Source organism: Lepisma saccharinum, chromosome 1 (genome assembly GCF_977018435.1).
Source record: "Lepisma saccharinum chromosome 1, izLepSacc3.1, whole genome shotgun sequence".
NCBI classification, from domain to species: Eukaryota; Metazoa; Arthropoda; class Insecta; order Zygentoma; family Lepismatidae; genus Lepisma; species Lepisma saccharinum.
This window is the reverse complement of record NC_139229.1, coordinates 181,687,469-181,703,958: the sequence shown is the minus strand read 5'-3', so window position 1 is coordinate 181,703,958 and position 16,490 is coordinate 181,687,469. Positions and strand designations below refer to the sequence as shown.

The 16,490-nt window shown below is 36.3% G+C and overlaps 1 protein-coding gene across 2 annotated transcripts in view; it reads left to right on the top strand.

Annotated features, from left to right (window-relative positions):
• The first annotated feature begins 796 nt into the window (after nucleotides 1-796).
• LOC146004784 (uncharacterized) overlaps nucleotides 797-16,490 on the top strand; it is a 33,615-nt gene continuing 17,921 nt past the window's right edge. The window contains exons 1-5 of one of the 2 annotated variants that reach the window (XM_083143807.1): nucleotides 797-979; nucleotides 8,949-9,067; nucleotides 11,826-11,939; nucleotides 15,100-15,207; nucleotides 15,946-16,128. In XM_083143807.1, coding sequence (XP_082999933.1) covers nucleotides 9,008-9,067; nucleotides 11,826-11,939; nucleotides 15,100-15,207; nucleotides 15,946-16,128 — 465 coding nt within the window. In that variant the 5' untranslated portion in view covers nucleotides 797-979; nucleotides 8,949-9,007. Of the gene's footprint in view, nucleotides 980-1,014; nucleotides 1,104-8,948; nucleotides 9,068-11,825; nucleotides 11,940-15,099; nucleotides 15,208-15,945; nucleotides 16,129-16,490 lie in introns of those variants that run through there. The other variant, XM_083143813.1, reaches the window with a different exon arrangement.

Genomic DNA, 16,490 nt, shown 5'->3' with positions numbered 1-16,490 from the left:
TCTCCGAGTATTACAAATCGGTCAGGATTAGTCACTTCTCTGTGAAGTTTGCAACTATGTCAACACAATGCGAAAGCTCTCGCGTCGTGCCACAACGCGACCTGACATGGCTGATTGTCTTATGGCTGCCACTGGTCTACAACCCCACCTCCTCGCTCGTTAACTGCGGAGACGTTTTCATGCCTCCGCGCATGCCTCTGCGCTTAGGCCAGACTATGCTGGCCCAGAGCAAGTGAGAGAACAGCTGGGAATGCGGCGAAGGAATTGAGGCGGCCGTAAGCTGGAACGCTTACGAGATTCTAATCTCCTCGTTCGTAAATGTATTAATTTAACTATATTTTGGCAAAGCAAGTGCTATTTCTTTTTCTGAGAGTAGAGCCATGGCACGGCGGCTCTCCCCTTAGAGCCGCCGCTGAGATAAATTACATTCCAAGGTGTACAAAGGCTTTGAAAAACATGAACTTTAAATATTTAAATTGTTTTCAAACAAACAGCGCAAGCGGCACTTGCCCCGCCTTGGTTTAGCGCACGCTTCTGTATCAACATTATTACAATTGACTTTTCGACTTTGCCCCCCTCCCCCCAGCCCTGCTACTCTGACTCTTGTTTTCTCGAAAGTGGCAACACTGATACATATCACTCGGGGAGAGTGTGTTTATTTTTCTGATAAGAGTTACTCTTTGCTTTGAAAAGACATATTTGATTGGTTACTTTTATGACTTTACTTTTTATTGGGCCATTTTGTTAATCCTTATTGACACATTAGCATTGAAAGGATTGTGTGGATAGTTGACAATAATAGATGGCGTTGCATTATACGATTGTTAGTTCGAGTTCTGAAAATAATCTCCTACGTGACTTAATTGTGCCAAAAATGTACTACGTATTGAGCAATTGTGTTGTGCGATTGATATGAGAGAAGAACAATTTTGGTGTATGTGTGCCTCGAATATTGTTTATTGCTGGAACAACAGTCAGTGTAAGATTTCTATATTTGAAAATTATATTGCTCATTAGTGTTTTTCTTCTGTATTGTTAAAAAAAGAACAACAGAGCCGATTGTCTCTTAAAAGATGGCGGTTTTGAGGGTGGAGGTGTAACGAGTACGTAATTTAAATTATCTTGTTTGTGTCTTTGTCCGGGTGCTTACACATGCATGTCATTGACTGTTACGAAACTTACGGAACGTAATAGATAATTTTAATGAATTGAGACGTTAGTGAAGTAGTCAGTGCAAGGTGCGATGAATTTTCAATTTATTGCAATACTACAGTAATTTCTGTCTCCAGAAGATGTTACAAAACATGTCCCTTTTTATTTTTTTTTTAAAAAAAGAAAGGAGGACGAGAGAAAAATGTTTGTGTACTTATCATTATTAAACAGGCAGTGCAAGGGAGAATATTTCGTGTGGTCAATTTTGAAAATGGTCGTTTTTAGTTAGTATGAAAAGCGCACATGTACATGTGAATTTAACACACGGTTGTGGTAAAATTTATTTACTAAATAAAATATGTAATTGTGTCACTAAAGTTTTTGGAAACTGCAGGGAGCAGATGTACCATAAAGTAACAGATATACATTTTGCAATTTATGCAGGTAACGTCTTGCTAGTTGCCTCTAATGTATGAGCCAAAAGTTATCGTCATATAAATGATGTGTATGGGAATGATGATTGTCTTTTAAGATGTTCAGTGTTCAGATGGTGTAGGAGCAAGTGTGGGCAACAGTTCGTTATATTGGAGATACATTTCTTCATTTTTACAGAAGAAACTACGGCCCAAGTTTTACATGGTTTGATTTCGATGTACGTCTGTTAACACATACTGCAGAGTTTTAGCGATTACTTAAGGTTTTGTTCAATATATGCTTTTATGGTTAGGTTAGGCAGGTTAGGTTTGGTTCCGTTAGCATTAAAATAAAGTCCCTAAATGCATTCTACTAAGGTTCTGATTTACTTCTACATTCATTCCCACACTTCTACTATATTTACTGTCGCTTGTTGACGGAGAATATCTTGTCCATGTGTAAGGTAATTTTCAAGTCTTTTTTTCAACATAAATAATATTTTTTCGAGTCCAAACAGTGTTCATTACTGTAAAAATGTGCTGTAATTCGGACACCTATAACTTCTTAGTTTCGTCAATTTTTGACATTCGTGCTTACCTATCTGCTTCGCGGAACATTCTTTAAGGTGTATTGATGTTTTTTTGATCAAAGTAATTGCAATTTTTCACATTACGAGTACTTCTTTCTTTTACAATTGGTAAGTACGAACCATGCAAAACACAAAATATCCGATTTTAATCTGTATCCGATATAACAAACTGTTACCCAAGTGCGTACCAAGATTTGCTGTCACCTTTCTGCTGGGAAATCCTTGACCACCCCATACCCCCCTGCAGCCCTGAACTGTCACCTTGTGACTACCACATCTTTGGTTCACTAATGCTGAGATTTGGAATGTCGCTCAAAACTGGTTCCACAGCTAACAATGCATATTCTTTCTTCAGTGTATCCACAATCAAGTGACATGCTGGGATACTTGCTTGAACTGTCAAGGTGACTTTGTGTCGGACATGTAGCCCATGTGTCACTTATTCCGACCAATATACTATGTGGGAAAAATAAATGTCTCGCTTGCATTTGGGCGACTCATATTATCAAAGTGGAAGCAGGGAACAGCCATTTAGATACTTCAAACTACTGTCACTGGATGGCACTCTTTGCAGTGTCATCTCATGGTCATATTGATCATTTTCATGGTGAACAATCTTAAAAGTTGAGCCAAGCTTTCTTCCGGCGTTGGACCCACCTTTATGGCAGTGATGCACTGATGCTGCATTTACCTACGAAGAAACTTGCAGTCAAACAGCTGATTAGATCTACCTGTTTGAGTAACAAGCGGCAACATTCATAATTAGTACTTAACACAGAAAAATATTCTAATTAAATAAAAATCGGAGCCTCCCCGATGGTGCCTTGTAATCAAGGAATCCCGGGTTCGATACCTGGTGGAGGCACATAGTGGTTTGGATCCCACTTTATACTGTAGGTCCAGTCTCGATTAACCATACTGTGCATAAAGTGGACTTAAAACACCAAATCAATTGATCATTAAATAAAAATAACTTCTATAAGTTTGTGAAAAATTTATTTAAGCACTCATTCAAGAAAAACAACAATTAATTCATATCTGCATTTATTGCAGAACTTCATTTGTTATATAAACAAGAAGGGAGAAATCAGGTTTGCTTTTAGTAATTTCAGGTCATAATTCAAATTCAAATTCTTTATTTACGTGGACAAGGTTCAGCCTAAGGCTGTTCTGCCACCTAACCCGTGTCATCGATTACATTTAAATTTACATTTCTTATACATACGTTATTACAGAATTAATACAGTGTGCAATAAACTGTATGATTTAGTTACAAAATCTATTGATAAAATAATTGTAATAAATGTATGAATAAAATGATACAAAAATTGTGAAAAGACAACTACATAAAAATAAAATAAAATGAATGAAAAATAAATAAAAATAAAAACATGTAGACAAAATACATAACATAAACATACAAGTTACATCATAGTATTTGAACACAATCATCTCATTCAATATTACATCCAAGTTTTCTTACTGATAAATATCATTATTATACAAACTCTGTTATCAGTGTTGTGAAATAGTATGTTAATAATTGATGTTTATAAATAACTTAATACAAACTAGCATAAATTAAATATTATTTTACGTCACTTGTCTTCTCTTACAGTTCCTCTTCCACTGCAGAGGAAATTTTGTAAACAAATATCTTAAACTTTTCTTATTTGGCTCGGTGCCGAAATCTTACACCCTGAATTTTGCGAACATTTCAAATGTTTTTGTCAAATAAATAAGTTTCTTGTAACAAAGGGTGTTTCTAAATAGCTCGGAAGGTATTTGTTTTACATCTACGGATACGAAACTTACGTTTTTTTGATATTGAAGTTCCTTCCGTATGTTGCATCTATATGGCTTTTCAGGGCTTTCATATTGGATTCATGTTACAGGTGCACGTCTAAACATTTTCTTTTTCTTCTTATGATTGACTTGTGCAATGGGATAATTTGAGTTTATGTAGTTTGACGGGCTTGGAAAACAGCGACGAGACGTGGTGAGGAATATCATTCAACATATTGTTGAAGGGTATCCTCAGCGTGTGTAAACACGTAATCTTGTGGAACATCCTGCACATTTCTCTTCCCAACTGCAGGCCAGAAAAGGGGATTGTTGTATTTTCTTATTGACTTGTGGGATGGGATAACTTGCAACTTGTTATTTCTATTATGTTACGGACAGGGGAGGGTAGTATTCTGTGGAAAAGGACAACAAAGACTTTTGACATACAACTGACTTCTCTTTTGGACTTCCAAATTAACTTCGAGCTGCAATTCAGCCTGCACTTGAGATAAAGAGGTAAGTTACCTTTTGAGGTTTAATTTGAGCCTTATTTCTTTGGTACTTAAATGTGTCGGTGCAAAAAATAGTATTGGGGGCAGGTGGCTCCAGCCAGTTTCTAACATACCTTCCAAACGGACTCTATATAGAAAGGTGGGGCTGCGGTAGTGGTAGGAGGCGGTAGGTTAATTACCCCAGGGGCGGAGCCCGGAATTGGTGGGAAATTTCAACACAGCAACCAACTCGCAACTTCAAACAGCTGGACAGTTGTAAATACTTATTTCCACCCTCCAGTATTTTATTATTCACAATTAGCAGCACATAATCTTTATATAAAAAAATTATCTGCGAAATCGAGGGTGTAAGATTTCGACATGTTCCCGAAAAAGGTATTTACATATATTCTAAAGATGTTTTCAGTGGTTCATCTCTTTCTTCTTCAGTGTGTTGGGGTAATTTTGAATTACGTGTGTTCTGCTTGTGCATCTTCTTTAGTGTGTTGATAGCAGAAAACATCTGATAGTTGTTAATTCCCAAAACACTATAATATCCAGTGGTCTAGATTCTTATATTGTAATGATTTTTACAAATCATAGAAAAAGAATAGTAATGCATTAAGAATACTGGACATGAGTGTGAAAATAAGTTTGGAGAAACTAACTAATTTGTGTATCCATTACCACACTTCTATGTGTGTGGGTGGCTGGCTGCTGACTCACTGTACACCCTTGAGAATTATGTTGATTTTTTTTTCAATGTTTTACATAATATATAATTGGTTCCAGCATGTGGAAAACACAAATAATGGAGATATGTGATCCCAAAGTATGGCCCGTGTAAGTAAAAGAAACTTGCCATTTCGGAGTACTTTCGCCACTTTTTAATAGTTAAAACAGTTTGTTTGCACACTCAAATAGCGAAGGAACATGCTGAAAATAACTACCAGACTCAAACCTAACAATCCTAACTTAACGTCATAGTTATTGCTGATGTTGTGGAATGTCATGTTTGGTGCTATATTCACTTGTATGAAAAAGTGGAAATATGAAGGCACCTAACAATCATAATCTACTCAAAACGTAAGCTTCATTATGCAAAGAGCACCAAGTGTGACACACCCAACCTACTCATGTAAACATATAGGAGCAATGTGGAATTATCGTTTTACTCAAAACATGCAGTAATCAGAAAATCTACGTAGATGTCTATGGCATTTAGTCTATGTAGAGAATGCATGTATAAAATAATTGGTATTACACAATCAGAATTTCAGCTGGTCCAATAAACAAATTAAAGAATCATGTATTTATTTATTGCACTTTTATTAAGAGTTAGTAGTAGCACTAAGCCCTAAACTTTTATTTTATTAATCTTTAGTTTCTGATAACATATTTTTCCTGAAATTACTTTCTGCTAATGGATGCTTTTCCCCCACATGGCAAACGTTTAAGATCTTTAGCCCAATCTCTGTGATATTAAATAGTTCATAATTATAATAATAATCATGTGAGAATAGTTGTGCAGGTGTAAGCCTTGAAACATCAGAGCAACAGTTATATAGTAAGTTGATTATGGATGTACACAGAAAGTGACCGTAGTTTGTGTTATTTTTTTTTTTACAAAATAATCGTTGAAGTCTTTAAGTAGTTCCTCCACTGGGTTTACGGAGAGTAATTGAGAGTCTAGAGAGAGTAATTGATGCTATTTACTTAAGTAAAGATGTGGCATTCCAGCATTACGTGTGTGACACAAAGTGTAAGGTTCTCGACATGATATTGGATTTTAAGACTCATAATGAACTGATTTCATAGAATTATTTTAGAGTACTTTGTGGTGTCTACTAACAAATTAAAACAACTTGAGTGTGACGACAACCAAAATGCATGAAAAGCTCTAAAACAAAAAAATGTATTAATTGTGTGTGATGCTTTAAATATGTTGCAAAGTTTGACGTCATTTGTCTGTGAAAAACGTGGGCTTTAGAAGCTAGTAATTTAAACCTTAATTCAATTGAAAGTAGTAATATTTTTCGATTCATTTTGTTATTTACATGGAGTAGGACCCCGTATCGTGAAATGCCACACACACAATTCTTATTAGCTCAACTTAAGAGTATTTTGTTTTACCTTTGCACCTACAATGAAATATCTGAATTGGCATGTGAAATTTTAAAAATTCAATTCAACATTAAAACTTCCATGCCATTAATTGAATTAATAACCTTGCTTCCAATTATGTGAAACTTTAATTAAACTCTAATTCCCCACGAATGAAAATAATTCAACGTAATTCACAATATTCATTCTTACATTACTTATGGTGTTCTTAAACGTCCCTACCCCTGCTAAAAAGTGAAAATTTGATACACGAGGGTGGTCTGAAAAAGTTCTCATCTCGACCATTGATGGCGATTCTACTGGCAAAGATTTTTCTAAGTTAGTATATCAGTCATAAGCATTTGTGTAAAATTGCAAGTCGATCAAAATCTATCTATCAAATAGTTTCTTTAATACAGTTGTCTGAAGCAAAATGTGTTGTGTGTTCCTTAAAATGGATAAAATTCAATATCATGCAGTGATAGAGTTGTTTGTAAAAGGAATTTTAATGTCATTCCAATTTCATAAAAGTTTATGGGGAGACTCCTTCATCAATTAAAAAATAATAGACCAATTTCTGCAGAAGACAAAATAATTTTTCATCCAAGACAATGCACCTGCCCACAAAAGTGTTAAAAAAAAAAAAAAAAAAAAAAAAGGGATTTAAACTATGAATTGTTGGAACATCCATTCTATTTCCCAGATTTTGCTCCCTCTTACTTTTGTCTCTTCCCAAAACTCAGACACTTCCTTGTTGGTCACCATTTTTCATCCAATCAAGAGGCAATTGCAGCTGTAGAGGGAAATTTGCGGATCTTACAAAATACCACTTTAGGGAGCAGATAATTGTGTTGGAATTTCAGTGGAATAAATGTATTGATCTTATGGGATATTAAGTTGAAAAATAGAAATTAATTTGAAATTATAATTTTGTTCTTTCATTGTTAGGTCGAGAACTTTACAGATCACCCTCGTAGTGTAAATGTTATGCTCTGTGTCAATATTTTCTGTTGTTTTTAGCTTGTGGAGATATGTTATAGTGAAGTAACAAGTGGTTTTTACTCGGTACTATATTTATTATATAATGTCATTGTCAATTCTGTGTGATATGAGCTCTATGTTTGAAACTATGTATTATGCATAATTATTTTGAGTGTTGTTTATAAAATGTTATTTGTTTTTTGCATTGTGGCTTACGGAAGAATGAGAAATGCATTGGAAAGAAATTACATGTGATTGTCATGTTCAGGTTAACATTATGCTGGCACTATCAGGAGTTTTGGTGGCTTACAGATTGCAATACTGCTCCGACAACATAAGCAGAAGATTTACTGCAGATGATGTCTTGTAGTACAAATCACATGATACTTGCTTGCAGTGGGTGCAGTAGCCCCCCCCCCCCCAACTTTTTGCCACTATGGTAAAGTTTATCTGCAAAGGAAAATAGGAAAACTAACTTTCTTTCCCTCCCCTCCCATTTTGGAACCCAATCGCCGCCACTGCTTGCTTGTGCTTCATATGTGCTATGCTGTACTGTATTGAGGAACTGTGTTCATGCTCTAGATACTCTTCTTAATTTGTGATGGAAAGGGAATTATTTGAATATACAGATATTTGAGGTGCATGAATTTTTCACCAAGAACCTGGAGAATATACGTATGTGTGTGTGTATATATATATTTTTAAGTTTTTGCTTTAAGTCTACTTTATGCACAGATAGGCTAATCGGGACTGGACCTACAGTTTAAAGTGGTATCCAAACCACTATGTGCCTCTGGTTATCGAACATGGGACTCACCCTTTGATTACAAGGTGATGTTATCGCTATGCCATCAGGGAGGCCTCTATATAATTTTTGAGTTGCAGGAGAAATGATACCCTATGTGATTCAAGTATCACCTGACATACTTTGCCTCTTTGACCATGTGCCAGAAATACGTGATGTCTGGTTCAAAGTGATGTATTTTTTTTTTTTTTTTTTTTTAGATTAGGAGTGTTCAGTTTAAAGGTTTTAGTGAATTGCTGTTTTTGTTAGGAGTATTAGGTTTGATGCTGTTAGTAATTTGACACTTTTTGTAGCCTAGGTTAGGAATGTTCAGTTTGATGATAGTAGCATTTGCTTGTTTTTTGTTTTTTTTTCACTTGATGAAATAAACCATGAAAGTAGTCCAGGATATGAGTTTACAAATGTTCTAAAGTATGAGGTTTGATTCGCTTAATAAATATCTTTAATTCTGATATGGTGGGCCTAAAATGTGGTCTTTTTATTTATTATGGTATTAAAAAGCACTGAAATGCTAAAGTACAGAATTGGGAAAAGATAAAATGCATGACATAAACAATGTTGTAGTTGCCTTTGAATATGAATAATGTTTACATTCAGTAGTTGATGATGTGATTTTTCTCTATTTCAGATAAAGCTTTGCTTGAGTAACCATTATTAATTTGAAACTGTTACACTTGAACACCGAAGATGGCTGCTGCTCAACAGTTTAACTTGAGATGGAATAATCACACTAGTAACATTATTCAGGTAAATCAGGGCTGTAGTTAATGTCATGTGTAATTCACTCACCCATTCATATATGTAAGATATATACAAGGCATACACAAAAGAATGGTGTGGTTTCAAATATTAATTAAAAAAAATTCTCACGTTACATGAGCACACCATACATCATCAGCAGCGGCAACTGTCCAAGTTTCTTAAATGCATTAATTACAATCATTCAATGTGTGCACCCTGAGTACCTCGCAGTAATCAAACTCATCCCAGACTCTGTGCAGCATGTCCGCTGTAATGGCCGATCACGAAGTTCATGGATGGACATGGGCAATGGTGACATATAAACGCTGCCTTTAACGAGCCGCCAAAGAATTATATCACATGGTGCAAGATCCAGCAAATGGGATGGCTGGCTGAGGGACATGCTAGTCTTCATTTGCAACACGTTCGTTGTTGGGGGGTCCTCCATCCAGTTGTAGAATGTAATAGCATGGAGCAACCTGTAGGTAAAAGTCATAATTGGTATTCAGTCTGGTTATACCCTGCTTGCTCTAGTCACTAATTTGGGGACACTTCACTGAAATGCCTCACACACTCTTTCAATGTTGTCATCAGAATCATGAGGTTGGCCAAGACTCTTGCCTTTAAACAAGCATCCAGTTCCCACAAACTGTCAGTACCACCTGGTTATGTGCGCTTTCCTTCCTTCTTTCTTTCTGCACCCTTTTTTTTAAACAGTGTGCTAAACTCATGCTGCACTGTAATCACAGATCTGGGCATCTCAGTACGGAATACACAGAAAGCCTTCTGCTGTGCCGCCATTTTGGAAACTGACCTCATGGCCTTGCAGTAAGCATATGAAGCAAACTGTTGGTAATGCGTGAGATACATGGACAGTTTCCGACGCTGATATGCTAAAACCTTTTTTTATGGTATAATTTTTTTTATTAACTTTTGAAACTGCACCATTCTTTTGTGTATGCATATGTCTGAAAAAAAAGGTAAGTTTGTAGAGCTGAGCCAATACCACCATTTGCCGATAACGATATTTGTATAATTCCAGTACAAAATAACAAAGGCTAGCTACCAAGTCACACTAACTCATCACATCACTAGGCACGTATTTAGAAATATATAATTTGGGGAGCCAGTTCGAGCCTAGTGTCTCGGAAATATAATAATCAAATTGTTTCTATTTAATACGTTAATATAATTATTTGTAATAATATGAAAATTTAATTAATTAGTACTTAATTTCTCCGATGCGTATGGAGTATTGTATGTAACAACAGACTAAGAAACAGAGGAATGACAACATTAATTGTTATTTTGTTCTTTCTATCTTGACAAAATCTTGTTATTACATAAATAGTAAAAAGATGCTATAAAATCAGAGATAAAACATCTAGCTTACGTGTAGTTTAGACCTCAAAAATTTGTGTAAAAACAACAGTCATGGCAAGGAAATTTATGTCAAAGAAGTAAAAAATTGAATATTTATTGAATAACAAAAATAAAGATGGTACGTCCATTTAATGAAAAGTAAGGCTCCTGATAAATATTTTATGTACATTATTGTAAGTAGTGGTGTACATAAATCTTTATAGAGGGGCCTCTCCAATGGTGTCGCCATCGCTTTGTAATCAATAGATCGCAGGTTCAAATACTCAGTGGAGGCACATAGTGGTTTGGGTCCCATTTTAAAATGTAGGTCCAGTCTCGATTAGCTTATCTTTCTTAGTACTGTCATTCAAAGCCGTATGTTCTCAGTCTAATCTCGGTGGAAATTGTTGATTGATTGATTTGCTTTATTTTTACATCACTTTTGGCTAATTTGCGAAGATGGTGATGAGTGATGATATTGATGAATGGACACTCCCAAACATCCATGCCCAGGCCGGGATTTGAACCCTGGCATCGTAGCGTGATGTGCTAACCACTCTGCCACGGGGGCCACCTTTTGGCGGAAATAAATAGCCATCATTGGCCGATACCGCCAGTCACACGAAAGACAGAAGTGAAGAGGATAAGTATAAATTGCTGATTCCCCTTCATGCTTGAACATAGATAAAACAAAGCTAATTTCACAGTGACCTTCATCCCTCTTTTACAAGAACTCCGCAACTACCTGACCTGGCATTAGTGCGGCGGGGGTTAAAAACATCCACCTATCTTACCACCACGAGCTTCAAGCAAGAATTGGCAATGAATGGTTTATTTCCCACAGCGTTAACTAAGCAGTTACATGCCTTCATGGTCACGTTTGGGTTCAGCTTTCACTTACCCATCCCAGTGTTTCTAGGAAAATGTATGGATCTTCCTGTGCTGGTCTCCCAATCTGTCACAAGGAGGGGTGAATGAACTTTTAAAAAGGACAAATGTTGAGACAAGCTGTTGCCTTTGCCCACTCTTCTAGCCACTGAAAATCTTTGGTATCAGATGGTATCGGTAAAAGAAAATCACCTATACTTTGGTATCGGCTCAACCCTATAAATTTGATCATATAATTTTATTGTATGCTTTCATTTATTTTATTTTTTTGCCTCTTAGGTTAATTACAGCAGTGAGGATGAATGATGATTACATGAAATTGATAAAGCACTACTCAGATCAGGACTTGAACCACATCATGAGCTAATCACAGAGTGTGCAGCAACATTAGTGACTGGATGCATACAGCACCATATACGAAAATAATATTAAAGAACATCACAATTTTGTCATAAAATTTAATTTTCCATTAATGATAAAAATATGTAAATCTTCACATTTGTGTGTGTTTCAGGTATTCCTAGAGCAGTTGAGTAGTGAGTGTTTAGTAGATGTGACGCTGTCATGCCAAGGGAAATTCCTGAAAGCCCACAAAATGATTTTATCAGCCTGCAGTCCATATTTTCAGGTATTTCTTCATTGTACCTCCATGTATACATATTACTGGACTTAGCATGAGTTCAACTTCAGTGTTTGTTACATGAATTGAATCTCAGACAGTCTGGACCTTGTGCCATGTATATTAAATGGAAATGTTTCGTAAGATTTGGAAATGCAGTGGAAAAGAAAAACTGCTAGTTTAGTTATTTTTATTTACTATCTGCTGTTATGGTTACTATATTATAGGTGTGCCATTTTATAACCTAATTTATTTGTTAGATCACTGGTTTGATGCCCGGTGGAAGCACATTATATGGTGGTTTGGATCCCACTGTAAAGTGAGAATCATAGAACTTAAGACCTTCTGTAAACAAAAGCACGTGTACCCTAACAGTGTTGCAAACTTATGAAAAAAATAATCCACATACCCTACAAGGTGTAAAAACATTCCATTTGTCAACAGATGTGGAATAAGCAGTGTATCACTGAGTGATGACCTTTTGAAAGTTATTGAATGTATGTTAAAAAAAAAAGTTTAAAAAAATGTACATCTTGCCTGGTGGCAGACTTTGACTACACCGAAGTTCCCTCGCTCGAATCCTGGTATGGGTGTTATTTGTGAGTGTCCCTTCATCAATTTCATCTGACGAGCACTCATTCTCATCGTCGGGATTAGCTAACAGTGGAAGAAAAGCAACGCTAAATTTAAAAAATCAAATACAAAACGTACATCTTATCCCCCAGAAGTAAGATGGTTCCGTACCAAAGGATTAATTTTCTCTCATATTTTACTAAAAAAAACCTTGCTAGAAGAATGTGACACATTAGATAAATTATGTTTTGAAACCGGGGTTTCTTCATTAAATTTATTTGATGTTGGAAAGTGTTTTGATTTGTTATTATACATAATGAAAGTAAGCTAATACATATGATTTGATTGACTAAATTAATAATTATGCAGCAAAGATACCAAGGGAAACTAAAACGATAACTTAGAGAAGCATAAAAGTTGGGAAAGAAGACTTTAGAATACAGAAATATTTTGAGGCAGTCACATTTTATTGTACACTACATATAAAATAAAATGCATATTTGGGGGTGAATTTTTAAATATTGTCACATTTTTCTCTCTCTTGTGAGGTGTTCATTTTAAATCAACCTCCCTCACCCTACGGCCTGCCCTCCTTCACCCACAAAAGTATTCCGGAGTGTGAGGATGTCACCATCCGGATGGTGAATACCTCTGTATTATAGATAGGCTCCTGCGTCCCATGCCCGGAGGATCATCACTGACAATGTGAAATCACACTATCATATGCCGACAATTGACATACCACTTCCGTTTCTGTACTTGACTTAGTGAGAAGTATTGTGGTTGGCAACGTCTTAATAACGGATTTCTTCCGCGTCATGTAGTCCGTTCTATGAAAGTACGCTAATGGATGAAAAACCTGTAAATTACATTGGATTATACATTTTAAAATATATTTTCATTAAAGGTTTCTGTTTATAATAATAATACGTGATTATTGTATAAATTACAATCGATCACGTGAACCGCAAGAAAATAGCGCCAGTTTCGAACATGGCAACTTCCATGCGTGCAGGAAGGTCTCCCGTGTTTTCTGAGTAGTCTTTCGGAAATACCGCCGTTTGAAAAGTGGCAAGAAGCAGGTTGTTCTTAACGTTTATGTGATGTTGTGTCGGTGCTATCCTGAGCAAGCAGTGAAGTTGGTGTCCAGGTGTAATTGTGTGTCTGCGTCTTTGTGTTTTCGGTGTGGTGAAAGAAAGGAAAATGACCGGTCAAGCTGTGAGTCCCGCGAAAAAAACACGTTGTTGCTCGTATAAACAAGTACACCGATGTTGAAATAAATGCAATACAACGCGAGGTGCTTTCGTATTCTTTCAATCAAAGAGCCGTCCTGTCCACTGTGGGGAAGATGTTGATAGTGATGATTGATGATGATCTCCCCAATTTTAGCAGTCGACGTTAAATCGCCACTTGTGCCACGTTGAGTTCCTTTTTGGCAAGCAAATTTGACAGACCGTACTCTGACAGGATGATGTCTAGCGCAGAAAATGCCTAAAGTTAAGAAAGGAACTGCTGAATCAAGGTAAGAAAATACATTACTTGCATGAGACGTGCGTAAATAATGTGCTTATTATCGCCTTCTTGTTTTCTACTGCACGAGAAACCAAGAGAAAGATAAACAATCTCTTTTTATTCCCCGGCTTATCTTTGTTTAGCTTCTGCTAAAACTGGTGGTATATTTGTTGCACAAAGGAGAAAACATTACTCCACATGTCAACAATGTTGGGCAATCATTTGGTGGAAATAAAACCAAAAGGCTTGAATTACTGAAAGTACTCTCTCTCTCTCTCTCTCTCTTGTATAACTTTGGCGCTGTCATACTGAGAGAGGAGGGGGGAATGGGGATCTGTTAACCCAGTGTCAGATAAATTGAACTTTTGGCGTAGAAAATTATGTTCATTCTTGAACAAGAACACGTATTTAATCACTTGTAGAAAATGTATTATACTTCAATGTGTAGATTATCAGTTAAAATAAGAATACGTTTTTCCATGTTACGTAAAATTAAAGGTAGCGAGTGAGCAGCATACGATGGCCGCACCATTCACGAACAGCTGGCGCGGAGTGATACGTTACTCGAAGTGAGACGGTTGTTTACAGAAGGTTGGAAGGTTCGTGATTCTTACTTTAGGTCTCATTCAGATTAACCTGTCAGAGCATAAAGTGGACGTTAAACAAAGTTTGAAATTGTGACATTGGAGTTGTTAGGAAAAGTAGTCAAACTGAAGTTTGATTTGTGTGGTAGATAACCAACCCTCCTTTAAATCCTCTCTGCTTAGAGTTAAGTTTGGTTCCTTTTCTTTGTCTGTGATCTAGTTATTATTAGGGCCTAGGACTTTATGTTATAACATATTTTTTATTTGGCATCGGATCGAATATTGGGGTCAGATCTTTACATAGGCCCCTATCTGATGAATATCAGCCAAAATAGACGAACTTGATAAGGGATACTTTATATCTACAGTTTCCTTTCTTCTGTCTTTGTACTACTATTAAAGTTATGCCATGTGAATTTTACTTGGTGTAGAAGTAAGTTCTGGTTTGTTAGTTGTATAATATATTTTGGAGGTAACCTTAATATATTCTTTTCCCACAGGATATGTTTAGTCAACACCAAATGCAACATCCTATTATTATAATGAATGGAATGAAGTTCCTTGACCTCAAGTATGTCGTTGAGTTTATGTACAGGGGAGAAATTAAGGTATGTAATAGCATTTCCAAATATTATTGTTATGTACTCTTTCTTCAATCGGGGAAAATATTAGGGGTAAGCATATGATTTGAAGAAACATTGCTTTGAAATTTGAAAAGCTAGGATTTGGAAGTTTCAGTTTTCAGGCTTTCTATCCTCCCTTATTTTTACAAAAAAAGTTTTAGGTTAATACAATCATGAGGGTAAATGGTAATTAAATTTAAAAAATAGACAAGAGAGCAAGCAACATAGAACAGTCTTGGTGGAATTCAAACAATGGCCTTTGAAGATGAGATTATGAGGTGAGCAACGATGCTGTTCAGTCACCAAGAATACTTTTGTCATGCCTTCCTGATGGCACAGTGGTAGCGTTGTTGCCTTGCAATCAAGGGATCTCTGGTTTGTTACCCAGTGGAGGCTCATAGTGGTTCGGATCCCACTTTAACTGTAGATCCAGTCAAGATTAGCCTTACTGTGCATAAAGTGGACTTAAAAACACCAAATCAAACTACTTTTCTCATGTTGATAAATTCATCATAATATGGTCAAAATTTGTTTCCCCCTCCTCTCCCTCTAGATTTTGTTACAAAATGAAATAGAAATATTCCATTAATTGTTCACCTAAAGCCATGTCGAGAATTATTTTTTCACTCCCAGTTAGTTCTGTGTTAAGAGTTTGACTGTTGTCTTGGTTTCACATTCAGGAGGTAATGTCCTGTAACAATGGTGCTCATTGTTGTCTTTCAGGTACAAGAAACCGAACTGGATGGATTGTTGGCAGCAGCTGAAGCTCTTCAAGTGAAGGGGCTGTCAAATGTCAGGAACAAATATGAGAAGGGGCAGATTCAAGGTGTCGACCAGCAGGAGAAAGAGAATAACATTGAGTCACCTAGTCCTAAGAAGAGAAGGAAAAAAAGATCAAGTTCACCGGTAAGGTTACTTCTCTGTTTTTGCATTTGTGCTGCAAGCAAAGTTTATACATATAGTGCAGGATTTGTGTAAATTAAAGGGGGTTGTCTTCTTTGTATTCATGCAAGGCCAAAGGGGGAGTGTGACTCCATCCCCTTTGGGCACTTCACTCTCCACTAAGTTATAGTCAAGGGAGAATGCTGTCAGCAAAAAATAAAGGAGTTATAGTGAAGGGAGAATGCTGTCAGCAAAAAAGAAAGGAGTTATAGTGAAGGGAGAATGCTGTCAGCAAAAAAGAAGGAGAGTTCTGAGTTGTATGTGTGCTGCACAATTTCTATGCGGAAGTTACTCAGATGGCGAATACAGAGCCACCTGTCGGTAAA